This window comes from Drosophila yakuba, chromosome 2L (assembly GCF_016746365.2).
Source record: "Drosophila yakuba strain Tai18E2 chromosome 2L, Prin_Dyak_Tai18E2_2.1, whole genome shotgun sequence".
Classification (NCBI taxonomy): domain Eukaryota; kingdom Metazoa; phylum Arthropoda; class Insecta; order Diptera; family Drosophilidae; genus Drosophila; species Drosophila yakuba.
The window spans coordinates 16,287,761-16,315,468 of NC_052527.2; the positions used below are offsets into that span (position 1 = coordinate 16,287,761).

The 27,708-nt window shown below is 44.8% G+C and overlaps 3 protein-coding genes across 7 annotated transcripts; 1 reads left to right on the top strand and 2 right to left on the bottom strand.

The window, feature by feature from the left end:
• Positions 1-289: 289 nt before the first annotated feature.
• On the bottom strand, positions 290-2,748 carry LOC6528450. Its single transcript, XM_002089460.3, has 4 exons — positions 2,592-2,748; positions 2,184-2,297; positions 1,856-2,123; positions 290-1,512 (listed from the first exon to the last, which is right to left on the bottom strand). Exons 2-4 carry the CDS (start codon positions 2,276-2,278, stop codon positions 1,045-1,047), a joined length of 831 nt encoding a protein of 276 aa, XP_002089496.1. The 5' UTR covers positions 2,279-2,297; positions 2,592-2,748; the 3' UTR covers positions 290-1,044.
• A 111-nt stretch (positions 2,749-2,859) lies between these two features.
• Positions 2,860-7,978, top strand: LOC6528451 (anillin). 2 transcript variants are annotated; one of them, XM_002089461.4, is made up of 12 exons: positions 2,860-3,117; positions 3,223-3,537; positions 3,600-4,079; positions 4,161-4,527; positions 4,591-4,950; positions 5,009-5,180; positions 5,342-5,477; positions 5,545-5,721; positions 5,803-6,021; positions 6,075-6,444; positions 6,582-6,880; positions 6,943-7,978. In XM_002089461.4, the coding sequence occupies exons 1-12, from the start codon at positions 3,100-3,102 to the stop codon at positions 7,660-7,662; spliced, it is 3,633 nt and encodes a 1,210-aa protein (XP_002089497.1). In that variant the 5' UTR covers positions 2,860-3,099; the 3' UTR covers positions 7,663-7,978. The 2 variants fall into 2 exon arrangements, with proteins under 2 accessions (XP_002089497.1, XP_015053939.1); XM_015198453.3 differs by having other exon boundaries at positions 3,600-4,527.
• On the bottom strand, positions 7,960-27,126 carry LOC26535907 (feline leukemia virus subgroup C receptor-related protein 2). Of its 4 annotated transcripts, XM_039371233.2 has the most exons (11): positions 26,984-27,126; positions 26,705-26,824; positions 17,592-17,922; positions 15,376-15,487; positions 15,105-15,207; positions 14,788-15,012; positions 10,440-10,581; positions 10,103-10,299; positions 9,916-10,040; positions 9,644-9,754; positions 7,960-9,495 (listed from the first exon to the last, which is right to left on the bottom strand). In XM_039371233.2, the coding sequence occupies exons 3-11, from the start codon at positions 17,734-17,736 to the stop codon at positions 9,207-9,209; spliced, it is 1,449 nt and encodes a 482-aa protein (XP_039227167.1). In that variant the 5' UTR covers positions 17,737-17,922; positions 26,705-26,824; positions 26,984-27,126; the 3' UTR covers positions 7,960-9,206. The 4 variants fall into 4 exon arrangements, with proteins under 4 accessions (XP_039227167.1, XP_002089498.1, XP_039227168.1 ...); XM_002089462.4 differs by lacking the exons at positions 26,705-26,824; positions 26,984-27,126 and adding an exon at positions 20,867-21,001; XM_039371234.2 differs by lacking the exons at positions 26,705-26,824; positions 26,984-27,126 and adding an exon at positions 20,287-20,398.
• Between the last annotated feature and the right edge of the window lie 582 nt (positions 27,127-27,708).

A 27,708-nucleotide genomic window follows, 5' to 3' on the forward strand; every position in this document is an offset into this window, starting at 1 on the left:
TGAATTAGGTGCCCACGCCCAACCGGCGTGTCCCATTCGGATGCCCCATCCTTCAGTAGGCACCCGAATATTGTATCGCTCTTGCCACATTTAGAGAGCCGATCACGCTGCTGATATCATATTTTAGAGAGCATGATGCCCATTTTGGCAATGGCAAAACAGGCCGATCAACTACGGTCGAGCTTCCATAAGAAGAACGTCTTATGAATGTTATATGTGCCATTAAATACATTGTTGTGTACAGTCGCTAGTCGATATTCTGACTCCCCTATATTTGACATTTATCATATTAATCGAGTTAATAATCAGTTTATTCTATTCTATTTAAATTAAACAGTAGAAATTATTGTACATATTAATAATTTAACTTTTCTTAATTTAAACGAGAAATTCTTAAAAATTACACAATCTCTGTAAACTAAACTACCTTTTGCTCACTCTGAATATGACTGAAGAAGTTCGTGCCCAGAGGCTAGTCTGTGGAACCAGAAATCTTCTAATGTGGCAGACAGATGTTGTTGCCGCAGCTGCCGAGAAATCTGAGTCTTCCGCGCAGAAAGGGAGAAGTAGAGGCATGGGTCGAAGACCAAGACGAAGACAATCCGAGACTTGAGCCTTCTCCTGTGCGTGTGCTCTTTGCTATCGGCAGCAGATAAAGCAGGCTGTCCAGAGCCGATCGGCTGCCCTTTTAGAGGGCAGCTTTGAAGGACGCGTTCATAGGACGCTGTGGCAAACAACTCAATTTTAATTAAACGTTGCGCTCCGAGAAATAAATTAAGCATGCTGACCAGGTTGGCTGCGCAATATCTGGACAACCTTGGGTCCCCCCGCCTGGACTTGTCTCGGGAGGCAGTGATAAGTGCATAGCCGTTGCGTGTTTCGACCCAGAAGACCGGGCGACTGGATAACAGGTTCCCACCTTGGCTGGCTTTATCAAGCGGCACAAAGAGTCTGTTTCTAGTATTGTGCTAACGCTTAATTATGTGCCATAACAAGTATTTTCATTCTTTGTACTTTAATGCATGGCCGGGGCTGTTTGCGCCGCTACTTGAGGAACTCTTGCAGGCGGTTCTGCTGCGATTTGCTGGCGTCTTTAAACGCGTTCGACTTCAGCTGAGCGGCTAGTTGCAGTAGTACGTTCTGTTTCTGCGTTTTGGACTGAGTTTTGGGTGCGGCTGGCGCTGGCTGGGCAGGCTTCTTCTTTTTCTTCTTCGACGTCTGACTTGGGTTTTGGGCAACTATTCCGACTGGTTGGGATGCCTTTTTAGACGGCCCTGACGATTTGGGAAGTTGTTGCTGCGGCGCTTTTTGCTGCATCCGAATTTTCAGGCCTGCATTAATATCTTTATTCGGCGCCTTAGACTTCTTCTTCTTAGCCTTCTTATTATTTTGGACCACTGTCGCAAGTTGTGTGGCTGCCATAGTCCCCTCCGTGTCCTTAACTTTGGCGCGTTTTCGGCCCTTCTCCAAAGCCAACATCGTCTTGTGATGGCAAACGTCGCAGTCCACGGCCTGCAAAAAGGAATTCGGCTATGGTTAGAGTGCAAGGATTGGGTTCATATGGTCATACGTAGAAGTCTAAAAGTCATTGTATAATTAAAGATGTTTCAGATTCCCTTGTTTTCATTTAAATATTAATATCATTCACCCAGAAGCTGAATTCTTATTTTCATTTGCTCCAATAATGAACTAAACTATCCATTTATACTGGAACCATAAATATTTTATATGAAAAATAGGTAATCATGATTTAAGTGTCTAGGGTTAGCAATATTTGTGGAATTAATTAGTTTAAGCCCTCGAAAGTAATTTTCGTAATATATTTACATCTCTTCCATAATATGCTAGATCTCACCATGTTGCTGGCCATTCGCTTTTTCAGCCACTTGCTCCGTTTCCTGGCTCCGCTAGTCATCTCGCCCTTTGCCAGCTTGCTATTCACGGCTTCTAGTCGAGCGATAAGTCTCCGGTTCTTGGCACTTTGTTTCAGTTCTTGTGGCTGTAGGTGGAGTTGGTAGCGGCCATCCGTCCACTGGTTTCCGCAGCGAGAGCACATGCGTGCGGGTCCAAAGCTGTCCTCCGGCAACTGGACATTGTGCCGGGCCAGTTTCCTGCAGGTGGTTCTGTGTTTTTTTTAAACGCAAGTTTAGTGGGTGTATAAGAAGAAGAAACAGCGGACTCACATGTAATACGATTTTAGGATCCGTTCAGTGTGGGTTTGATCGCTTAGTTTGGAGGCACAGTTCCACAGCAAATCAACTGTTTTTTGATCACCCATGACGAAAGCTTACAAATTTCTGGAAAAACAAATATTTTAAAATACAATTCAAATTAAAATAAAAACTTTATTACAAATTTATATAATATTCATTTTGTTTAACGTAAAGTTTTCTCTTTAATCTGGCTAGAACTATTTAAAGCTATACAACAATTTTTTACATTGACTAGAAACAAACGAAACAACTAACCTTTAAATAAAAACAAACATGCGAAAATTCAAGCCAAAACAGACAGCACTGACGGCACAACGTGCACAGCTCATCAGTAAAACAAAGGTGAATTTTGTGATTAATTCCAGAATTTAAACTTACCAACAATGCTAGTTAAATATTGAATGTGATACGTGGTAAACTAAGATGTTAATTTAAAACATTAATAAAAATCCTTTTTTCTAAACCGCTTTAAACAACGTAAACAGCTGGCAGTCTACATTTATCCGGTAAATATGTGCGATTGGCGAACCGGTTTAATAATCGATGTGACAGAGCTGCCACCCTGCGAAATCCGATATGGTGGCAGCTAATGGAAACTCACCACGAGCTTGTTCTACCTAAATTCGGTATTTCACCGTGGTCAGTTGAGGGTCCTACGGCATTTGCGCGTCGTTTTAAAATTATTCAACACATCTGAAAAGCCAACCGCCGAAACGAGCAGAAGCGACGCGCATATTTTCGAATGCAAACGGACGCGAAGCCCGCCAGTAATAAACAAACATCCGTCGAATATTGCCAACGTTGAGTGTGGAGCAGTACAGTGAATTCAATAGCATAGTGCGCGCAATAACGATTCGCATTTGCATTAGCAGCTGCAGCAAGAACAATGGACCCGTTTACTCAGGTACGAGGCCAATTCGCACACACCGAAGCCCTTTGTCTGGGAATGCAAGGGTATTAGTGCTGGCACACGCGGATTTTTATTGCCATTTCCCATTTTCACTTGCAGCACATGCTCGAGAAGGCGGAACAGCGCAGTCGCGCCCTCGGCATCAGCAACGCCAGTAAATTTCCGCTCGCCGAGTGCAGCGTTCCAAGCTCCTCCGCCGCCTCCTCTTCAGGCGGGGATGCTGGGGTCCAGGCCCCGAGGAGCCGGTCGCCTGGAGCCCAGAGCACGGCCAGCGGCGGCGGCAAGGTTATAATGTTGGGGAAGGCCACGCTGGAGGCTTCGCCGGCCAAGCCGCTGCGTCACTATACAGCGGTAAACAAGGAAAATTTGGATATGGGCATCGAAATAAACATAACCACGGACAAGCCAATTGGTGTAAGTTCTCTCTCTTTAAGTGAGTTATTTCCTCTTGTTCATTCTTGCTGCACATCCTTCAGGTGCAAGTTGAGATCCAGGAGCAGGAGGTGACGGATGACGAAGAGCAGGAGGAAGGAGGTGCTCGGAATCCTCTTCTGGAGGCGGAACCAATAAACCAGCCCCTAGCCAGGCTAAGGGACACTTCCCGCAGCAGACTGCAACGCATGGGTGCCCTGTACTCAAACACGGATGATCTATCGTCGCCAATCCACCGAACCGAGGGGCAGTTCCATGTGACAACGGGTGAGGAAGATGACTGTGGTAACCGTAGCAGCAGACAACCCAAACAGCGGTTGGGCAAACTGGCCGCCTTGGCGGACACCATTAACCAGTGGGAGGATGACACGTCGCACCACGAAGTGCACAGACCCCTTGAAGCACCTCCACCGAAACCGCATTTGTCCAGCCGAAGGGCCGAGAAGGGTCCAGCTCCACTGCCACCCAAGAAGGACGAAGTCGACGAGGCTACCAGGACCAAGCAGCTGAAGTGGGATCCCAAGGTATTAAGCTCTCTGGAGGCACAAGGTTTTCAACGCCGCGAATCATCAACCATTAAACACACATATGATTATGCCAAACAGGAAGAGGCTGCACCAGCCTCCAAAGTGGAAGAGGCGGTATTAACTGCCAAGCCACCAGTGCCCCAGAAATCAACTACGGTCAGCCAGGTCGCCAAAAATTTTGTCTCTTCTGCACCAGCGCCCAAGCCAGCACCAGCGCCTGCGGTTAGTGTAAAATCCGGCTTGGTTTCCGGACGGGCGGCTCTTTTTGAAAACAAGGGAACCGGTGGACAGTCGCAAGGTCTACGCAACCAAAAGGATCCTTGCGAGCTGTCGCTGAAGGAGCGTATGAAACTGTTCGAAACGGGCAACAACAAAGCGATGTTGCCGATGGCGCCCATAGGATCTGCTCCCAGTATTACACAAATCCGAGCGGAAGAGGTGAAACGTAAGTTTAGCGGACCTTTAATTTTTAATAATAGCGACAATACTCACCTTCCTTTGTTAACAGAACATTTGGCTGCAGTTCATCCGGTGACAGCTGCCGCTGCTACTAACGTGGTTGCAGCGACCAAGCCAAAGCCAGAAAGCAAGTTGCGGGACAAGGTGGCCGCTTTGGTGGCAAATGCGCAATCAAGTGCAGAGACGCGAATCAAGGACATTGATCGCCAACGGCAGGAAGACATGCAGATTATCTCTAATCGCTTTAACAAGCAAAAGGAGCTCTTTGACATTCAACCATCCGGCAGTTCGGGGGCTCCTCAAGCTCGACCTCCCGCTCCAGCTCCTAGCAAAGTAGTGCGGCCCATGCCACCGCCTCCACCGCCGCCCATCGCTGGTCTCTCACCCGCCAGCAGCAAGAGGCGATCACGTAAGAAATGACTAAACCCTTATTCTAAGGACTTGTCCTTATACATCCGCAATTTCAGCTGGTGATGCGCCCATCACTGACGAGGATTCGAAGCGAGCCCGCAAATCGCATTCGGATCGACTCTATCCAGCCCTGTCCGACCTCGACTCCAGCGGTGACAACTGCTGTGCCGCGGAAACTGCCTCAGCTACGGATGACAGCCATCAACTGGATGAGGAGGAAACCGAAAGGTGCGCTGACAAATGTTACTCCTGCTTGCTATTTCTGCTTTGCATCGAGTAGCACTCTAAGACTGATAGGCATATAACACATAGCTTTAAACCCCATCCCCTAGACAAGACCAACAATAAAATCGCTTTTTTAACTAACCGTTTATCTTTGATTCGTGCAGTTGCATGGATGAGTCCGAAGACCAGTCGCAGACTGAGGACAGTAGCGCCGGCATGTGCAATGGCAGTCTTGGCCGCGAGATAATGAGTGCAGTGCAGCGCAACGAAGCGGAGATGCAACAGCAGCCGGGCAAGAAGGTAAGTGCAGGTAGAAACTGGCAACACAGCGGGTGGTCTCCATTAACAAGATTTCACACCTTTACAGACTGTGCGCTATGCGGACCAGGACATGTATTACGACGACAGCTCTTTGAACTCGTCGCAGGTCTCTGCGGGCATCGATGATTATCTGGATGAAGCACTTGTCGAGGACTATGGCAGCACTCAGGATGACCAGAGCGACAGCGGGGATGAGCAAAATGGCAGTCGTCTGTCCTTGGGCGTAAGTACTTACTAAATCAGTTTCTTTGCCTATCAAAACAATAAAATGATATATACGTGTTTTCTTCAATTAAATTAACAGAGCAAAGGAACCACGGCCTCAAACAGCTTTTCATTCCGAAAGAATCCAGCTTCTTCTTGCACGCCTATCGAGGAGCATCATGAGATGGTAGACCTGCAGACGCCGCTGCTCAGTGGTGCCCAGCCGGTCAAGTCGGAGTTAAGTGTTAACCAGGACAATGACAACCTCGTTACCCTGGTGCACACGGTCAGCTTCTATCGCCGCCAGCAGAGCGCCAACGTAAGTTAACTAATTATATGTAAAACAAAATTCTAAATAATAGTTGCTTATAGAGCTCCAGCTCCACACCGGTTCGCAAGATCTGTCGAGAGCAGCAGGTAATGCGATCAGCTCTAGCAGGCGATTGTCATGCCAAGCACAGACTGGAGTACGACTCTCCTCAGCAGGTTGGAGCAGGTTACACCAGTGCAGCAACTGACATAGTTGACCAGACCGACGAGGACGATGCAGAGATGCAAAATGCGCGGGAAGTAAACGATGCCTCACAGGCACAAGACAAGATCAAAAAGCTGTTGAGCGAGGTGTGCAAGCAGCAGCAGGTGATAGGGCAAGCCAGTCAGGCCCTGAACCTTTGCGCTGCTACCGTAGAGTTCTCTGGCTCCACAGAGTCCGTGGAGGGCGAGCGATATCTGCTTCTTGCAAGTAAGTGTTTTTATTTGAGTATTTCTTAGACTAATAGTTTGCCTGGAAATATATTAAACCGAATTGGAAATTCAAAATTGGACCCTAAAGTCCCATTGTCATATTTAGCTTACATCTAACCTTGCATACTCTTGCAGCCCATCGACGCCAGGCATGTTTAGATGAAGTTCAGCGTTTAAGAGTTGAGAACAGTATTCGTCCGGTGGGTGCACCAAAAGAAAAGGGCTTATTGACGGTCAAGGACATAACCATTCCTCTGCGTCAGGAGTACGTGCGTAAAATGGCCTCAAACAACATTAACGGCCATCATCTTGTGTGCCTTCTAAAGTACAATGAGCACGTGCTGGCCACCAAGACAGTACCCACAATGCCTGGTTTGCTATCAGTCAAGTTTCCCGATGTCTTGCAACTGAACAATGTATATGCTGACTTCAGGGTAAATATTGATACACTTTCTAAAGCAAATATCCTTTCTAATTGTAAAACATTCGTCTGCAGATCACACTAGAAATCTATGGTATGTTAGCCCAACGCGATCAGCTGCCGCACGAGCTTAAGTACCACATCAACTTGAACAAGAAGGGAGTCATCAAGACCCCAAAGAAAAAGGGAGGCGAGAATCGACTGGTGATGCCACCAGTACAAAGTCCGGCGGGACCACATGTGGTACGGACGCCGCAGCTGGTGCAATACGGCTTTGCCATTTTCTCGCTGCGTGAAATTCAACGCACTACGTGGACGCTGACCCAGGTGCTGGGCGTCAGCCCCCTGGAGGGTGTGGTTCATATGAAGGTCAACTGTGAACTATCCGTTAGCGTGGAGTACAAAGGATTCCTGACCATGTTCGAAGACATCTCCGGATTTGGCGCATGGCATCGTCGTTGGTGCTATCTGAATGGCTCCGTAATCAACTACTGGAAGTACCCGGATGATGAGAAGCGCAAGACGCCAATGGGCAGCATAGATCTGAATTCTTGCAGTTCCCAAAAGGTGACCACTGCACCGCGCGACATTTGCGCCCGTCTCAACACCATGCTGCTGGAGTGTGAACGACCGGCGCTGGAGACGGACCAAGAGTCCTTGATAATTGTACCGAACGGACGAACCACCACGGTACGCCATCTTCTCTCAGCCGACACAAAGGAGGAGCGCGAGGAATGGTGCGCCTACCTTAACAAGGCACTGACACTGCTGCGCGCTTGGGGCACCACCCACTGACACGCTGACCCATTGCAATCTTGTCAGCAGCACGGACAATGACAACAAACGGGCGGGTTGTTAAAAGTTTTCTCTTTTTAAGTTACTCAATTTACTATTTTAATCGCGTTTGCATTGGTATTCATTTTGTTTTGTTTCCGATTCAAATTATTCGTGTCCATCTTGGAGTGGGACACGTTCGTGTTCGTCTATATCGACAAAGTATTGTCTTAATAACTTTTTACATATGTACATTAAATTTAGGATGTCTCGCTAAATATATAATATGTGTAAAACCCATTAAAACACTAACGCCAGTTAGACACTGATTATTTAATATTTTATTGAATACTTTTATACACGTACACATTTACATTCACATATATCGATTTGCAAGAACTCTTGGTTATGAAGAAATCGCTACGTGGCTTCCGCGTGTTAACTATCTTTCTATCTCTGACCATTCGGAATCTAACAACAAGTGAGAGTTAAAGCTAGCGTGTTATCACGACGCCGGTTGTTCTAGTGCTTATCTCGGCTTCGGCACCAGGTGGTTCCGCATCCGATCCGTTTGAGATAAACGTCTCGCGCGGTTTTCTGTACTGTGTAGGTGGTTCATGTCAGGTAGTTCAGTGTGTCTGCTCCTTGGCCATCTGAATTGACTTTAAGTCGAAGATAACTTCATAACTTCCTTACGTTTGTCACTTGGCCGTCGGCCTAAAGGCTATCTACAAAAGTGGATTACGCATTGCCGTCGGCGGAGTGTTTAGTGTGGGTTTCCTCTAGTTCACAACGCTATCAAATGTATAGATATTCTATATATATTTCGTATAGGTATGTATATATATTTTGACTTGAATCTGCTGTTTGTTGTAAATCCTCCAAAATATTACAGTTTGCCAGATATGCAGGATATACTTGTGCTTTGTACAACAGTAGCAGCGCCCTCGGTGGATCGGGTTCGGAATACAATTATGCATATTATGTATTATGTACACACTCTGTGGCGGAAGGAGGGAACAATCGAAGACGAGAGCAGCTACTGTTCGGTAATGCATTCGCTGGATTCGGATACACCGCCTCAAACTGCTTTGGATACTCCGTTTAGCAATAAAACTGTCAACGTTCGCTAGAATATTAGGGGTATAATACTGGGCATATTTCCATATATGTAACACTTGTCTGTACTGTGTGGCTTGGCTGTGGTTGGTGGTTGGTGGTGCAGTGGCAACACAAAGATAAAGCTCAATTTCGATGCAAGTTTCGGGGCTGCTGAATTTAGATTCATCTAACCTAAGCACTAAACCGTAATCGGTGGCCAATATAAAATTGAAAAAATAACTGCCTAAGCTTACTCATATTTGGTATGTGCGTGTGTGCGTGTCGTGTTCTTGTTCTTGTTCGTGTCTATGTTGCTATGCACCTTTAATGAACATTTTAAAATTCAACACTTAAGACTACAACGGAATGTACAGTAAACGTAAACAATCAAATAAATTAATCAGTAAAACGATATGCGTAGAATACTATACATAAAAGACTGTCGCCGTATCGGCCTAAGTTTCCTATGGGTTTCCAGCGCCGCTGGCCGCCGGCACCTGGGCGTTCTGGCGCCGCAGATCCGACTGGGTGATGGCCGTGATTATCGTGCCCACGATCAGCATTACGGCCATGGTTATGTTGGCGGCTATGTCGCCAAACGTGGTGAACAGCTCCGAGTAGAAGAGCGTGAAGCATATGCCGAAGGTTTGGGCAGAGGCGTTGAGCAGTCCGGAGGAGGTGCCCTCCGGCTCCGGGAAGGTCAGCTCGGCTCCGAATTCAAAGCCCACAGGCAGGTAACCAGTCATAAAGAAGCTGTGAGGGATTAAGCCACGGAGTAACCATTAAGAGTAGTCTACGTGCAGTTTGATCACATATACAACTGATATCAATTCCTCTTCCAAAAGGAAATCAATGAGAAATAGCTAAACCTATTTGCCTGACTGGACTACACTGGACTTACCCGAGGAGCGATGCCGTCAGATAGACCACCGCTATGTGCCCTGTGTCCAAGGTGAAGGTGAAGATCCACATGCCCACCATTGATAGCGCGTAGACCGCCAGCGTCGTTTCCCTGCATGAAATGGAGGTTAAGCGCATTGAGAAAGCACCTCATTCAATTAAAACCATCTTCTGCAAGTGCTGTGCTAAAGTTTTCTTAAGCAGCCCATTCTCAGCGGGGCCACAGGTCGTATGCGTAATGAGTTTTAATATGCTGCTTGCGGGTATACTCACTTGAACTTGTGCGTTTTATCCAGCACAATGCCCGATACCACGGAGCCCAGCATCCCGGCTAGCACAATGCTAAGGCCAATACGTCCGGCGTCCACCTCGTGGCCGGGATAATACTTCAGCACCACCTGGAAAAAAATCCCCATTAGCCGTTCATTAATCGAGTGAGAGTGAGAGTATGCGCTCGTACCGGATTCAGGAGCGTGGAAATGGCGTAAAAGACGCCCACATTGATGCCGTAGGAGAGGAGCAGGAAGATGAAGTTTCGGTTGGTCATCAGGTTCTTCAGCGACTGCATGAAGCTGACTTGCTCCGCTCCGGAACTCTCCAAGAGTTGGGCTGCCTCCTGTGCGGCGGATGGCGGAGTGGGTGGCTTGTCCTGGAAAACTGCCGAAAGTAGAGATTTATTATGGGATTATCATTTCGTATGAGTATGTGTAAAGAGCGAATGAAAGATATGCACTATTTTGAAGGCACTTTAACTATAATGAAATGTAAAATAATGCGCATTAAAGACTTCAACTTACATATCACCATTAGGACGAGCAGGATGGAGGTGAGTCCGGCCACCATATAGAACATCATCTGCAGATCACTGCCCACCGTCTCGAGATCCGGTGAGTTGGGCACCAGCATAGGAGGCAGCACGAAGCCCACGGCCACGCCCAACTGAAAAAGAAGAGAGGACGAGTTTCTTGATAGTACGCAAGTTGCTCAAAGGGAAAACTGTTTCCGGTTCCGACGCTGTCTCTAAATCCGCTGATGTTTTGGCCCCGCTTCCGGACTTTCCTCTCCTCTCCGCACCAACCCAAAACTTTGGACTGGTGTTATTCACGCTGCAACTGTGAAATTGATTTATGGTGGGCCTGGCCCGGATAGATGCATACTACTGCCCCTATGCCGGATTCCACAGTAACTCGCTCTGTTTTTGTTTGCGTCAAAGTTTGTGCTGTTCCAGGCGAAAAAATAGATGTACACCCGGCTCGACTGCGACAGCTCCGTTTTTACTGCACACACCAATGCACAAACGTGGAGCCACGCTATTTTTTATTTTATTTTCCAGGACTCACGGGGTATCATGTGGGTTATGTAATGCATGAGAAACGAGCATTTTCTTTATCACAAAAAATGTATTCGCTCAAGTAGTTTGAAATAAATAAAGCCGTTTTTAACGTCAAGAAGCTACTACTTCTTATTCATTTTCTAAGGGTATTCATGATCATAGGGTGTCCTTCAGTCGAGCTCCTCAGGCGATAAAGGTATTTTATAAACCATTTTTTCTTTTGCTATAAATCGGTTTAAGCGGCAAACTATAAATCGGCAATGGCGGTATTTAGACCCCACTGACATTTGACAGTCAGGAAAATAAATTGGACCGTAAAAGCGTTATTAGTGGCGTAAAATTAAATTCATATGTCCTCGAAACTGAAGGTTTAATCCAGTCGCATAAGAGGATTATTTAACTAGCAAAAGCCTTCGGCGAATGTTTATATTTTAATTGAATTGAAGCCTTATACTTCTGTGCAAAAATAATCACCTGAGTCCCGATTGTTTTCATTTAGACGACAAAGGAAATGTCAGCCGGTTGAACAGCTCAGCTCCACACACAATAAACTCAGCAGAGCTTCACTTTTTGGCCATATCTTTTGGTTTTCCCAAACAAAGAAAAACCAATGAAGCTAAGGGGAAAACTCAATTCCCGCTGACCTTTGGCTTTATCGTGGCCAAACAGACACCGATGCCGAAGCTGCAGGTGGTCCGTGTTTCGGATCCCCATCCACCATTTAATGGAGCACGCAAACATAATCAGTTTTTCCTGTGCCAACTTTACCTAGGAGATTGCCATTCTACTTTATGGCAGCGCAACTATAGGAATCGAGATTATTCCGAGTAAGCCAAAGAATTGGCATTAATCTGGGTTACCTCGGAAAATTTTCGCAAATTACGCTGTAATCGGGGACTTTTCCTTATGGAAACCCTTTTCAGGTAGAAAATCATAGTTTGCCGTCCTGCAACTTCCCAAAAGGAGTTCCAGAAGTGTATTTAAAAGGCATGGCAATTTGGCAAATCAAACGTTATGAAGAGAAATATTTCCGCCGAAACATTTTCATATATGTTTGTCCAATTTTCCAATGAAAATTTTCCCGCGATAAATGCCAAGGTTCCAGTTGGCTGGGACGTATAAATTAATATAAGTTTGTTTGTTTCGGCAATGAAACTGTGTATTGGTATAATCGAGTGAAAAATAAATGTGATTTTGAAATATGTACTTTGGTAAATTGAGTCCGAGCTGATTCATAGAATTGCAGCGATTTGCATAAATGTATTCGAGAGGTTGGTCATAAACCAGGAGCTCATCTCCATCTCCATACCCTTTGTTTCGGCCATTTGAGATTTAACGAGGGAACGCAAAAGGACATTCGAGTGGGACCCTAGGCTGCAGTCTGATCCCCTCCAGTAAATATTTGATTCGGCTGGAGACGGATCGAACGTCTGAGCCCAGTTTGGAATGTTCGCTGGCGGCCCTGGAGAACGTTATTTTCGACTTGGTGGCACAACTTGTTCCGGCCGTGTTTACATGGCCATCCGGAAAAAAAAGGCAGCGTGAGGGGATAAAAAAAAGCGGAGGGATAAGAAACTGTGTTTGCTCAGCACTCTTGCAACAATGCTCCTCCGCCAAATCCGTTTCAGCTCGGCTCAGCCAGTCAGAAATCAGAGATTTGGGGTGGCTCTTGGTGGCTCCAAGAGCGTGTGGTGCGTCGTCCTTGCCAGATAAGGCTGCCAAGGCGATTGAGTGGGTGGCTGGGCGTTCGCATTCAATGTCACTCGGTATGTGGGCCACCTACGTGGCCCCATGCTGCGTTTTTTAGAAGGCTCTTTTTTTTCGGGCACAAGTTTGGCTTGGCATTCCGGCAAGAGATTACCCGGACTGGCTTTAAGCCCTTCGCCTTCCGGCCCACTGTTCCACATCATCGCCCCGTCCTCGTCATCATCACGTTGCCAGCCCCACAATGTCACATCCCATTGTGACTTCCTACCTGGGACGAACGGAAATTATAAGCCTTTTCATCTGCATTCGAGTGAAAGACAAATATGACGCACAGGTGCGTTTAGGATGCAATGTGTCTTGTCGGGATGTCAGTGAATGTTGATGTGGAGGTGGATGAGGAGGTGCAAGCCAGCTCTGGATATTTGAACCCCATATTTGCACTTTCAGTCCTCCTGCCCGACGCGCTCGTAAATCAACATAAAGAGCAAACTGCTCCACATCCTCCATACCCTGCATGCCCTCCACTTTCCCATTCCCATTTCCAGGCACCCTCTTCCGTCCTTGGCTTTCAGCAGCGCCATTGTCATTCATCACCGGCGCACCTGACACTGTTGGCTGATGGCTAAGCAAGCGGCCTAATTGTTTTGCGGTGTTTAAGCCCATAACCTGCCGAAACAAAAAGTACACCCAATCTGCCATGCAGTGGCATGTTCAGTTTTGTGTAAATGCACACTATCTAAGAGCAAAATGTTACATTAAACAATTAAGTTATTATACCCGTTACTCCTAGTAAATGGGCTTACTAGTTTCGTTGAAAAATATGTAGAAGGTAGAAGGTACAGGTAACAGAAAGCGTTTCCGATCATATAAAGTAACATCTATTCATAACCAGGATCAATTGCCCAGTCGATCTGGCCAAGTTCGTCTGTCTGTCCTTATGAGTACCAAGATCTCAGAAACTATAAAAGCTAGGAAGCTAAGATAAAGCATGCAGAAATAGTTTACTGATGATAAAAATTGTGATTTTGATTTTTTTTTGTATTATATGCCTGAGTAACGGGTATCTGACAATCGGGGCACTCGACTATAGGAACGCTATAGTTTATATCTAAAATTGACGTTACTTTTTAAGCTATTATAGCTTTTAAATAAAACAAATAAATAAATATTTATCAGTTTATAAAAAACACTAGTTCTGATCCAAAAGAAATAGTTGTACATTTGGACTGGGAATTTGCAGTGAATCGGACAAAATGCATCTATTGGCTGCCACTACAGATTGGCCTTAATTCGGGAAACAACTAAATAAATCTCTTTTCCAAATTCTCAACATTCCAAATTCGTTTATAGTTAATAAAAATGTCCTAGTCACTAAGTCACTTATACAGTTCAAAAGTCAAGAACTCGGTTGGCCACCAGCTCGAATTGTGCACTTGCAACCGCATAATGCATGTTACCCCCCAGTCCAGCCCAGCCCATCTCGTCCAGCCTCCTCCTCCGCTTACGGCGACATTTCAATTGTCAAGTTCCATTGGAACATAGAAGATGACGACAATGAAGGTACTCGGGCAATCACTTAAGCTCGGCGAATTTCGGTGAGGTCATTTCGTTTGTTTGTCGCTGCTGAATAAATTGAACCTCTTGCCGCTGGCCAGAGATGCGGATGCAGTGCGCCAAATTGAACCCACTCAAAGAGCCTTCCGCATGCATTACCAACGGGAGCCATTGAGGCGGAAAGAGGCGTGACACGGGTCGTCCCTGCCGTTGTCGGTTTTGTTTAACTTGTGCGCCAGTTCGCAACTCTTTTGGGCAATTTCATGATTGACTGGCCAGGATTCACAGGCCAGCCGGCTCGTAAATGTCCAAGTGAGCCACTTTCGCCTCTCCGGAAGTGGCCTAGGCCCTCGCCCCAGCTTGGCCTTGCCCGACTTGCTGCATCAATCCAGCAAAATGGGTCGGAGGCGGGCCACTGCCTTTTCTGTGTTAATGCAAATTCAACGGCTCACTAAATCACAAGAAAATGCTGGAGCGGCTTACATGGCATTACAGTGTCCCAAAGATATGAACGCCAACGGGTCGTATGCGTGTTCCGGGTATACACTCACCTGGTTGCCAAAGACTCCCACGCTGGTGGCCGAGGACACCTGGTCCGGACCAAACCACACGGCAGCCAATCGCGCGGGCAGCGACAGGATGCACACCTGGGCCAAGGCCACGATCGACTGGCCGATGAAGCTCACATAGAAGAGCGACGGGTCCACCGAGAACACCTTGATCCAGGCCCCCACACAAGTGCCCACGATTCCAACCAGGGCGGTGATGCGAAGACCCTGTTAATGAAACCGATGAAACAAATTAACAGGAATCGCAACTAGAACTCGCTAAACCTCTTATATAATTGCATCAGTAGCTCCGCACTTACCACTTTGTCCAAAAACCAACTGCCGGGGAAAATGAGCGGTATGTACAGGATCATATAAATCATGGACGTCCAGTCCACCCACTTGTCGCTGATGCCGTAGTAGCTGCAGGATAGAACCAAATGACTATTTTAGGGGAACTTCTTGGGCGAGAAAGTGCACTTAAAGCTAATTTAAGCAGCCACAAAGTCAAGTTGTTTAATGAGCTTTGCGAAAACTTTGAACGAAAGATGCCGGAACCGCAGGACCCGCCCTCGCAAGCCGTTTACTCACCGGGTTATTATGTTGTTGATGATGGTGTATTGTATCCACTGCATGGCATTCGAGGATGAGTAGAACACAAAGAGGATGAGCACCGCCCAGCGTCGGGCGTATACTTTGTAGCCTGAGAAATAGAAAGTGGAAATTGAATGCCAGCCAGGTGAAAGCCACTTCAGAGTGCTCCTGACACGGCCCAAGGCTTCCCATCCCAACATTAAGCGCAGGAGGACCTCGTGTAGCTGCAGCGGATTAGCTGGATCAGGGGACGGGATTACACTACTCACTAGTTCACTTCCTCCACTCGGGCCTAAGGTCTTTTCCGAAGCTAATATCCATGCAAATGATGGCGCCCACCATCGCCCCATTATCGTAACAAGTTAATCCGCGCTTTCTGCTTTGTTAGTGCCTTGAATCTTTTTCGGTACTTCTCTAAATGTAGAACTTAAAGGCCTCCAATGTCAGTTATGTAAGTCATACCATACAGTCTATAAATGTACACGGGGTGTAAAATCTTTGGTATTACGCAGTCTAGAGAAATAAGTTACTGTAGAATTTATAAGTGACTTCCCATTATTGGTTTACTAATGATTTAAGTAATTTTGTATTGCTTGAATTAATTTGTTTTGAAGATATTTAATATAGTTTAATTATGGCGTAAGCAAAATATTCTATATCCAAAATGTTTTATGGACTGAAGACTGGAAGAGGTAAAATAATGCCCTGAAAAGTTTTTTCATTTGCAAAGGTTTCCTCGAAATTTAAAGTTAAGTGCCCTCGTGCTGCATAAACATCTTTTATTTCCGATTCATTTAACGAACTATTTTGGCTTTGACCTAAATGAAACTTGAATAACAACGAAAATTTGTGCTTAAATTAGGTTTCGATTTAAAGGCTATTCATGCACTCGTGACACTCGCTTTTAATTCGTTCAGTTTTGGGAACTTTTAGTTTTCCCAGAAGATCCACACCAGCAAATACTTTTGATTAAAATGTTTGATTAACAGTAGAACGGGCAATCTACATAAAATCTACATTGCACCTCGAATTAAATGGCTTTTTCGCATATCGTGTGCATCAGCTGGTGTATATATACATATATATATATACATAGACTATACATATATACATAGATTTTAAAAAAGTTTTTTCTTTTCGTAATTATTTTATTTTAAATAAATGTATATCTTATGTAAAGTAAACGTTTTTTCTTGCAGTGCTCGCAGCAGGCTTGCTTTTAAGTGAATGTGCGGCTGTGGCTTTGGCAGGCTTGCCAAGTGCATTTGTGTGCGGTGGTTGTGTGGTGCCTCGATTGCAATGCATACAAATGCCAGCTCTGCGCACACCCTTTCGCACACTCCATAAGCGCACACACCCACCCACACACCCACAATCACAATCCACCCGCACCACAATCACAAACACGGCGATACTATTGCCTACCTTGAGGCGCAGTTAGGCCAAAATACTCGTTCGGGTCCGACATGCAAAGTGCAGGTGCACATTCAGCTGCAGCGGCGAGGCAACTGCGCGACTGTGTGGCATGAAATGCCAGCTAGGCAAGTGCTTAAGTAATGCCACATTGCTCCCACATTGTCTCAGATGAGCGGGCGAAGTGCAGGACTTATAGGATTGGGCTCAGATGGCGATCGCAGGTATGCAAATTGCTGCCATAAATAAATGTGCAGAGTGTGCGGGAATTTATTCAAAAGTATCTAATATCTATTTTAAAAGTATCTTTTAAAGCGTATCAATGTCGCTTTCACGTTGCCCTCAATCATTTCGCTTAAATTTTATACTAGTTCTGTTGCGGTCGCTAGTAGAATTAGTAAAAAAACTGATTACATTTTGACGTTTTCAAGTGCTTTAGAGATCAAACTATTTTGATTCGCAACTATCTGTATTTGAGTTCCCAAGTTCTCAAGTACATAGCTATACCTTAGTCTTGCAAGTTGAACTTTTTCCACCGATCAGTGTTGCTACCTTCTCATTTTTTGATCCGTTTCAGTAAAACGTTATACGGTATTGATAACTGACCTAGTTGCTAAGATGACTAATCTTAAATTTAATACAGTTTTGCTTGCTTTTGAAAACCTGCTTCTTTGTCGAAAACATATTGAGCTAAGTGAAAGTGATAAGTATGGTATCTGAAATGAGGTTAGAGGATGAGGATATGCGAATCCGTATGCAATGGGACACTTTGTGGATAAGGAGGATTGCATATGACTTACCTTCGGCTGGAGGGTTTGGCCCACCCACCGCCTTGACCCCCTTGCCCTCCTTCTCCTTGGGCGTGATCATGTCTGTGGACTTGCTGGTGGCTATGAAGGTCTCGCTGTTATCGCCAGCTCCACCCGCACTGTGCTTCAGATCCATCTAGCGGGCGCTGGTGGCTTGTGTGCGTTGGGTGGTGGGTGGTGGAGGGAGGTGTTACTGGCAGCTGGGACAGGTGGTGCTAGTGGGCGGTGGTTCTGTGGCAGCGATTTCCTGATCGGTGGTGTCGATGAGCTTCTGTTCTTTCGGGCAGTTGTGATAGCTTAAAGCTGATGTTCAAAAGCGGTTCTGCAAGCGGACCGAAAAATATGAATATTTAGAATTTAATTATTAAAATTAATATTTAGAAGCGCGAAAGCGGGCAGCAGATTCAGTGAAATTGTTGCATCAACAGGCTTTATTAGGAAATTAGCTAACCAGCGGTGTTTGCATAGAACATACCTGTTCTTTGCGGTCGAAATAAGTTACTTTTCATTGTGGCTTACAATCCGTTTGCGTTTATGGATTAGCGTGAAATGATACTGCTAACGAGGCTATTGTGTGTTGACCAAGAACTTGAAAGTTCTGGTTTTCGTCTCACAAAAGAGAGAGCTATGTCTTCAAGGTGAGATTATTTTGAGCTAGAACAGCTGGTATTCAAATTCGGTTCAGTTGTCACCAGACATCACCAGAACAGCACGTTCTACTAAAATAATAACCAGATGTGTGGAATAGTTCAGATTAAACTGCTTAGGTAAATGAAAAACAAATGAATAAATTGTAGTGTAATCTATCTATATTGCCTTTCAGCCATAAATCATATGACAGCACTCGTATCGTTTTTTGTCACCAATCTACTTAAATATGATGTCCCATTTCATTGGTTAACCAGCAAAAAGCGCCATAAATTAAATTCTATACCCTTTAGCACCAGGAACTTTGCATAATTTCCATTGGATTTCGGTGGCCGATCTCTTTCAGCCCCAAACCAAAATGCTGTGGTTGTGGATAAACAAAAACCAAACAAACGTAAAGCCCGATATTAATATGCCTTAATTAGCTTGTTGACTGCGCTGATTACACGCGAATTTCCATCTGCTGCTGTTGTGACATTGCAATTTGCTTTAATAAAGCCATTGAGTTAAATTTAAGCGCGGCATTCACCCTCAATGCCACTTGTTGCTCTGCCCTGACTTTCGAGTCCGGATATTCAGATATTCAGATTTTTTAGCTTTAGTATTGCTTGAGCTTCGGGTTTAGCGATGGATTTAGCTTTGGATTTGGCTTCGAATTCGGCTTGGGGCCTTGGCAAATGCAATCTGCCGCAGTTGAATTGGAATGCCGGATTCCGGATTCCGGTTCGGATTCCGATTGCATTTGGGTCACTATTTTGGGGCTTTATATTCCGCTGATAGTTTCGCCGCCTCATTTGGCACGTGCATTTTGATGGCTTATTGCCATTAGCCGCAGCCGCCGCGAGATGAAACTGATTTTCGTAAAAAAAAAAACATGTCGTGTGCAAACAGTTTTTCCTCATTTCCATATCGCCTAATTAGATCGCTCGTTCTGGCGCTGATAGCGCATGCCAGCCAATTGAATTTAAAATGCCTAATCACTGCTTTCAAATCAATTTGCCTCTTTAAGTGCAAATTAAGGGAGATTTCCCATTGAGTTTTGCTTTCGCACAACCGGAGGTCGCTTTGCCCAACCAGCAGAGATAATGGCCAACTGTCGAAGACCTCGATCCTCCCGAGCACTACGGATCGCAATGAATCCGTAAATCAAGAACTCGATTATCCGAGGGCCTCTCAAACACTCGAGATTGGCGTCATAATTGCCGATTGTCCAACACAATCGACGGGGGGTGGGTGTTTCTTGGCCCAGATAAATACTCGTTAATGGAGCGGGTATATCGCTTTATTCGATGAGTGTTCAAACTGCGATAAGACGAATTCTAGACAGCGATTTCTCAAACAGAAAACAGCTCATTTATAAGCAGCCACATAGTTGTGGGAGCTCACAGCTTTAAAGAAAACGTTTCATTGAATGGTTTGTTCCAGACTCATTAACGTTGCAAATGTATTCATGCTTTGTTTTTTGTTTCGCACTTTTATAATATTATTTAAATTATACAGTAATACAAATTTTAAATCCATATTGGTGATTTCTTAATAAGTTAAATGATATTGTCCGCTTTTTATATAAAATTTCATTGACATAATAGCACAACAATTTATAATTTGGTGTCAGTAACCTTCAAAGCTGAATGTGATTAATTTAAAAATGCAAGATAATATTTATGGATTTATATTCCTCTTTTTATATTTCTCTAATTATAAGTGTTTCGTTTCAAAGGAAGGTCAGAAACAGCAGTCCATTACTAAATATTTAAAATGTATAAAATGTCTGTAATTTTGTTTTTGTTTAAGTAGCTCGCTACAAGAGTTGTTCCATTTACTAATCTGTTATTCACGCACTCCACCTTTCTAGTGATCGTTCTTTCAGATTAACACCACTCCGATGCTTCTAACATCGTTTGTTTTAGAAACTTGGAGTTGGGTTGGTTACGAGTATTTCCCTCAGTGCACCTGCAAATCACCGTAAATAACTTCCCGAATTGGCTGGCATCGGAAATTGATTTTTAACCGCCCCCGCTGTTAAACACACACGTACGTAAATTTCGAAGGGGATTTCTACGGAACGAATAGTTGCGGCCCAAACCGATGGCCTTGACAGTGGCCTTGATGGCCTTGACGCCCGCTTTGAACCACCGGTGTACGAGCACACTTCACCCACTTGGACACAAGCACGGAGGCTTCCGATCCGAGCAGCTGATGGCGGTGGTGGTGCTGGTGGTACTGGGTCGCCGGAGAGAAGACTACGGAGCACGCAATCGCGAACGGACAAAGTGGTACTGAAACTGATTTCGAAACGCTTGACGACGCTCCGCCAAGAGCGCAAATGTTGGTGTGCAAAACGCTTTCGGCTCGTTCACTTGTTATTGATGCCAACAGCTGATTCGACTCCACCATGTAGATGACAACTAAGTTACTCGCCTCGAGTGCCCTGCGCTTCGGGCCCGGAGTGATAAATGACTGCGAACTGGTTAAGAACTGCGACTCGCAGGCGTTTGATTGTTTTACGAGGGCCTAGCCCGCCACGCAGGGCATTTCGCCGTCGAGAGTTTATTGCTGTTTTCTTTTCGAATAATCGCGCCGAATCGAGTGACAAATTTGAAACACGTTTGCCAGACCTGAGCTGTAAACCCGGAGTCCCACGGTGCCCGCCAAAAGTCGGTCACCTGCTCGATCTACGTCTGTGCCCGGCGCACGGACACTCATTTCTGGCATCGCCCCCTCATCGAAAAAAAGTCCAGCTGTCGTGATTCAGCGCAGCACAGTGAACGCCCGCTGGATTGAACCGACACTCACACATGCATAAACATACTTTGCTTCCTAAATAGAACTTTCTCAATATATTCACCTACGTCTGATTACAGACAACACAAAATTTCTTAATATATTCACTTATGTCTGATTAGAGACCACACAAAATAGTATAGGGTGTTAGCTAAAAACATGGCTTTTTCGACCAATATTAAATAGTCAAATAAATAATAAATATTAGCTAAAAGAATAAATTATTATTATAAGTTAAAAAAACTGGGGTAGGGAAAACAAATTAACCCATTTATTTGAAAAAGTAATGTAGTTGTGTTGGATGTAACACATTTAGAATGAATTGCTGACAGCATTGGAATTTGTAATACCTATAAAAACACATTTTAACAAAAGATAGTTTTTATGTATCCAACTAATGCCGCCTAAGCTAAAGAGTATCATTAGTACGGCTTAAGTATGCAGAAAGGCCTAATACTCCGTAGACAAACCGTAACCAATTAGTTATTCTTCAAGGCCAAGTGCTCCGCTTTGCAGTTCACCTTACCGCTGCCCCCCTGTACCTGGCACACAATTGCATTTGCCATACATTTTAAATTGTCTGTTATTCGTTGACGCAACCCGCTCCTCTGCTGAGCTCCCCACTTTTTTTTAGCGACCGAAGCACGTGGATTTCTGGCTACCCTCTGCTACTTATGCACCTCTCTTCTTTCGGGGGACAGGGTATATATTTTTCACTTTGCTCTTATTGTGGCTTTTATTGAATAATTTGCCTGCGAGAACTTCCACTTCCCACTTACCACATCCACGGCTCACGTCGGCGTCTCCCCGTCCCCCGCTCTCTGGACTCACTGGTCTCAAAGTCCGGAGGACGGATCTGGCGGATGGTGGCGACGCCATCGCCGTGGTTGGGGGTCATTATTCGATTAAGGGAAATTATTATGTTTTATTATTTATAATGCAAATATCAGCACAGACACGGCCGGCGGTGGCAGAGATTCGCTGTGAGGGTGGTCTGGAAGCCCTGTTATTTGTTTCGAGTGGCTATCATCAGACCATACACTGGGAGAAAAAACCACTGGCTGTGATATAATTAATGTGTTTCAGAATATATATTATTGCTTATACCTTTGTATACCTTCAGAATTTCATTAAAAGTTTAAAGAAAATAGTAAGGGGGGTGTTTAATACATCATCTCTTTGATTGAAACATTTGTTCTAAATCTTTACTGGTACCTTTTCAGTGAACAATATTTGTGATAGTCATAGAGTTTTTATGCATTTATTTATAGCCAGCTAGTATGGATAAAGAGTTTAATAAAACTTTAAAAACCTTCATTTAGTTTTTTGAAGTGCCACGTTCGGAGACCGGACTTATCACCGATTTGTACTTTGTCACCCGGCATGCGAATATTTTGTGCGGCCCCATCAGTTTCTTCAACTCATTCGCCGATGATAAGCTCGTAATTCAAGTGCTGATAAAATTTTAACGAGATATTAGGCCGATTAGTGCATTAAGGGAATTACTACTATTGACATATAGCAGCGCCTCTGTGCTCGTACATCCCGTTGATCGGATGATTTCCACCGATTTCCGTGTCATGTGGAGTGGTCACGATTCATTGCCTTCATGACCTTGCGAGTATGGAAAACCATCCAAGGTTTTGCCCCAACCGGGTACCGGGTACCCATTAACATATATATTAACGTGCTTACTTAGAGCCTTTAATGGTTGAATCTTAATCGGGTATTAAAGCTATAATTTATTTACCTGCTCTATAAATAAACTACACCTCCGATAAAATCACATTATACTTAGAATACAAAAAGTAGGTTCGCTTCATCTAAATGGATTTGATTTGATTAAAAAGAATTGCGGTCAAGTATGTGGTTTGCAATTTTTTCTAGCATTTGCATTTTAAAGAAAAAATCATTATTCAAAAAAAGAAAAGGAAAATGGCAAGGAAATGCGTATTTGCAAACGAGCTAACAAGTTCTTTGCATTCCACGCAGAGCTTAAGTCAATCTTTCATTCTGCTGACGATCGACCAACAAAATGGATGATATGGCCAACTGTGAACAGAGGAGTCCACGTTAGATTCCCCACCACCCAGCTGCTCGGTGTCCACGCAGTGGCACCTGGTTGTTGGGAGAAGGCGTGGGTGCGAGCCACACTCTTTGGCGGAATCAACAACCGTATACGCTGCTAATGGATTCTCACTGCTCCACCCGCCCGTAATCCTTTTAAGTCCTACCCAGCACCTAACCCACTTCCACCCGTTCCTCCCAGTTCCACCCACTTACCCACTTGAGAAGTGTGCAAAGCTGCGCCCGAGGGGCGATTGCAACATTTCTCATGCGCCTCGCTGGAAACAATTGCATTCGAGTTCCGCCGGCTTTTGTCTCGATTTCACTTTAGTCGGCCAGCTGAATTCGAAATGCAATTTGCTGCTGACAAGTGGCCGGCGGACACAATGAATCGCAAATTCCAGCGCAATCCTTGGGCCAATTAGGCAAAGGACCCAGGGAAAGGGAAATATTTATGCACCCAATTTGAGCGTCCCACACCTTTGGGCCATTTGTGGCCGAGCTCAGCTAATGTCGGTCCTCAAATCATAAGCATAATCAACATCCCTGCGAGGATTACGTTTTCACGCTTCCATGGAGCGGAAGTGACAGGAAGAATCATGGCCCGATATTAAGGGTTCACGGTGAAGGCCCGTGGAAATGAATCTTAGATTAGGTTATTTCGTTTTTCTTGTGGACTCTTGAAATACGAACTTTTGGCGTTTTTAGAATATTGCAATGTGTAGTAGGGCCTACTATACAAATTTAAAAAATTAAAGCTTCCTTTAGAATGCCTTTTGCTGATATTAGAGTCATTAAAATTTTTGTGTTTTAGTGTTTCCCTCAAAATGGACATTAATTTCGATTAGGACCACTGCCGTTTAGTTCTTTTAGGCTTAGGGATACTAACGACTTGGGAAGCCTCACTGTATTTGTTTTTGTGTGCTCGCTTTGAGGAATAAGTGGTATCCCGGGTATCCTGGTGCTTTGTGAGACCAAATCGCTCATTAATGCCTCCTCGGTGGGGCAGGCACAGCATTTGTTAGGCGCACTTAATCCTCGGCAAATCGCGTAATTATGTTTGTACGTGCACAATGGCAGCGCCTAACTGCGATATAATTTCCGCAACATTTATTTATTAATTAAAAAATTTGTGCCATTGACGACGGGGCTTACGAGTAAGCTAGATAAATTACCATAAATTGTATTTTATTGCCCGAGTTTTGTGCACATCACAAAGAGAATGGACGACGAGCTTTAGCAGCAGCAGCCGCCGAGTACCGAAAAGACCGAAAATTTGTAGCATACTTTCCAACGCCCTGCGATTTTGCCATTATCAGGGAAAAAGTTTCCGCCGCAGCAGCTGGAGCAAGTCTGGTACCCTTTTTTATGCCCAACCAACCACATGCTGTGGTTGCTCCTTTTCCCGATTAGTGGAGGAATGGGGTCCAGTTGCGGCCCAATTATGCAATTCTCGGCTGCCTCCTGCGATTAGTATGCAGTTTTGTTCGGCTTTCGCTCACTGCGGCCAGATGCGTTTTTAATTGCATCAAAAAGGACTTCCGCTCCTGGACAGCTCGGCCTTGTCAGCTTCCTAATTGGACATTTGTAATTAACTTCACTGGCAGTCTCTGGCGCCTCACTTTTTGTTCCTTCCGCCTCGCACTTGGCTCATTTCTCACCAATGCAGTTGGCATTTAATGCAGTTGACCCTTTCCCAACGTTTTTTCTGGGTTATTTATGTGTCGCTCGTTAGTTTTCGGCGAACGCTTATTTATCGGCTGCCCTGGGGACTTGGACAAGGTCGGATTTAGTTTACCCAAGTCCAGCGTGGGCACCCCTGACCGCCTGACAAATGGCAAATGGCTGGCAACAAGGGGGCTTAATTGCCAGGGCAAGTGTCTCCGGTTTGTCATAATTAACCCAGCTCGCTGCACACTGCAAATGCATTTGCTCACCAATAATGGCGACTTTTGAATTCGAATTCATTTGTGCCGCCCGCAGGAAGTGGCCTACTTTCCGCCCGATCCAAATCAATAATTTTCTTGGGAGCCCTGCTGCCCATTAAAGTTGCATGTCTTCGGCGGTGGCGCAGCTCTCGAGCACTCAATTAGCTGTTGAAAAGGTCAGACCCACGCCGGTTTACCTTAGTTTCAGTTCTAGGTTCTATTTTAAGGAACGGCCTTGAAAGGTGGCAATTGACCTAGGCGAGCGATAAATAACTTGCGGCTGGCTGCAGAAACTGATAAATGCACTTTGTAAAGTCTGTCAAATAAAATTCGAACACGCAGTTAACTAGTATTTTGAAATTGAGTGCAAACAATAATTGTTTCATTTAAAGGTAATCTTGTACTGTTAAAGCATACATCTTTTAAGGGGATAATTAACTTTACATTAACTTTACTTTTCTATAGACGCTGTGCTAACCAACATAGAGCAGATTTAATTTTTTTGTATTTTTAAAGGAAAGCATTTTTATCCAATGTAATATTTCAATGCTTTTATATCTTAGAATTTAGCTATTGCAATAGCTCAATATATTGAGTTGAACTGGCGAACACTTCTACTTTAATAGAGCTGGTTGTAAGGAAAAATACTTCAGCGAATGGTGAACTTTAAACTAATAGTTTGGGAACTTACAACCAATTTATAAAAAAGCTTGGTACACAAAAACCCAAAATGAATGTATACTTTGAGTGCAGCCACTTTTGACAAGGACTAAATTCATCCGCCAAATCAAGAGGTCGGCGCATTTTATTTAAGTTCACAAAAATATTATTTGAACATTGAACAATGCGTTAACTAGGATCTGCATGAGACTCCGAGTTTACTCGGAGTCCTTTCTGCTAAAAGTCAGAATAGATGGCCCTGGGCGAAGTGGCAATTAAAGCTGAAGCTGTAATGGGCTTAAGCATTCAATGCTTTTCGTTCTGGGGCATGGGTGTACCTGTGTGCGTGGCCGCGTGTTTGTGAGAGTGCTTCAGTTCAAAAACCTCCAAACATTACGTCACAAGCTGGAATCCACACAGACGGGGAGGCAGTGGCACACATTGAAAAGTGCTGCGGGCCAGACACTAACACACCAACACACTAACACACCGACACGGTGGTGTGGTGTGGCATGGCATTCAAGTTGCTCTCGTACATCCTTGCCGCGCCGGAGCTTTGGACAGGGGCAGCTGTGTGGGTTAAGAGCGGGAACCGGGGTTAAGGATGATGCCTCTGCGTCTGTGTTTTGCAATTGTCTAGCTCTGTTCAACTGGGGTTGGCTTGGCTTGGCTTGGCTGGCCAAAGTGGAAAGGAAAAAATGTTAAGACACCTGGACCCGGATCTGGGCAACACTTTTGCATGTTGTTGCACTCGTTTTTTGCTCTTGCTGGCGGAAAAATCAATTTATGGATTTCAGTTTCGTACACATTTGTTTTTGTTTGCCTCAGCCTCTTATCTCTTTGGCACGTTTGCACCTCTCAAGTCTTTCAGAGCGTCTGGCAGCTTGTTGATGCCTCGGCGAATCGGAAGGTCCCTGCACGGGCGCCATCGCACCACTTACCACTCACAACTCGCAATTACAGCAATTTCTTTTAATTGCAATCAAATGAGACGAAAACGCTTGCCGCATTACTTACCCTTGCCTCAAGCCCCTTTCCTCGCGCTTTTCAATCTACCTGGCAGGATGCAGGATATAGCCGGATATCTTCGCTTGGCGCGCCAAAATGAGTTACCGTCCTTTACAGCAGAGCCTTCAGCTGCAATTGTGCGTTTGCGTTTGTGTTTGGTTTAGAGCAAGGGACAAAAGTGCGAAACGGAATTAATTTATGAGAAGGGTAGGGAAACTGGTTCAATTCACGGCACTGTCAGTCAGCCCACTTTCGATTCGAGCGAAGCTTGGAACCAAGCACACGTACTTGGGCACTTTAAATATTTGCTCTGCACTGCAAAAGTTGCCTCCTTTTCTGCGGATACTGCTGCTGCTGCCTCGGCCTTTGCTTCTCTAAGGACCAATACTTTGGGGAGGAATCGCTGAACAGGACTACTGGAATCCTATTGCCTCGGTCCCTTTTATACGTCGTGCGCTTGCGATCCACTCGCAGCAATCAGCTGGCGCGGATGCTGTGGATGCTGGTGGCTCTCCGGGATTTCCACTGCGCAGGTACAAACAAGTAGCGGTTGCAGGCAACTGACCGAATCATAATTAATATTTAGTAGTAATTTTGGTAACTAATGAAATTTCATTTTCAATAATAAGCGATTCCTTAATCAGGGCAAACATCAGCTGCCGCCTGAAAGTATGCAACGTTTTCTGTCTGCAGTTGCCGCTAAATTAGGGTGGACCGTGCTCAGCTGCGGAAATTTAAGTGAGCCACTTGTTGCTTTCCTAAAGCGTTTTCTGCTTCCCCGAGTTTAACTGAAGTTTACAAAGCTTTTACAGAATTATATGATTATTGGGAAGCACTTTTACATAACATTTTTAGTAGCTGGTAACGTCTATATAAATATTTTAAATATTTCTATGTAGTAACAAAATATGTATATTATTATTAGAACATGTCAACAATCTAAATTCTTTATAATAATTCACCAATGTTTTGATATTTATGAAAATTATAAAGTCTTGCAGTTTTGAGGAACC

What these genes read in the sequence shown, in the direction of transcription:
- LOC6528450 (XM_002089460.3), bottom strand. Translation starts at nt 2,278, where the DNA reads ATGGGTGATCAAAAAACAGTTGATTTGCTGTGGAACTGTGCCTCCAAA. An exon ending in ATCCTAAAATCGTATTACAT is followed by an intron (nt 2,124 to 2,183) that starts GTGAGTCCGCTG and finishes AAAAAAACACAG; the next exon opens with AACCACCTGCAGGAAACTGG. An exon ending in AGCGAATGGCCAGCAACATG is followed by an intron (nt 1,513 to 1,855) that starts GTGAGATCTAGC and finishes TCCTTTTTGCAG; the next exon opens with GCCGTGGACTGCGACGTTTG.
- LOC6528451 (XM_015198453.3), top strand. An exon ending in GATGAGGAGGAAACCGAAAG is followed by an intron (nt 5,181 to 5,341) that starts GTGCGCTGACAA and finishes TGATTCGTGCAG; the next exon opens with TTGCATGGATGAGTCCGAAG. An exon ending in AACAGCAGCCGGGCAAGAAG is followed by an intron (nt 5,478 to 5,544) that starts GTAAGTGCAGGT and finishes ACACCTTTACAG; the next exon opens with ACTGTGCGCTATGCGGACCA.
- LOC26535907 (XM_039371233.2), bottom strand. Translation starts at nt 17,736, where the DNA reads ATGGATCTGAAGCACAGTGCGGGTGGAGCTGGCGATAACAGCGAGACC. An exon ending in TGGGAGTCTTTGGCAACCAG is followed by an intron (nt 10,582 to 14,787) that starts GTGAGTGTATAC and finishes CTTCTTTTTCAG; the next exon opens with TTGGGCGTGGCCGTGGGCTT. An exon ending in GCTCGTCCTAATGGTGATAT is followed by an intron (nt 10,300 to 10,439) that starts GTAAGTTGAAGT and finishes TACTTTCGGCAG; the next exon opens with TTTTCCAGGACAAGCCACCC.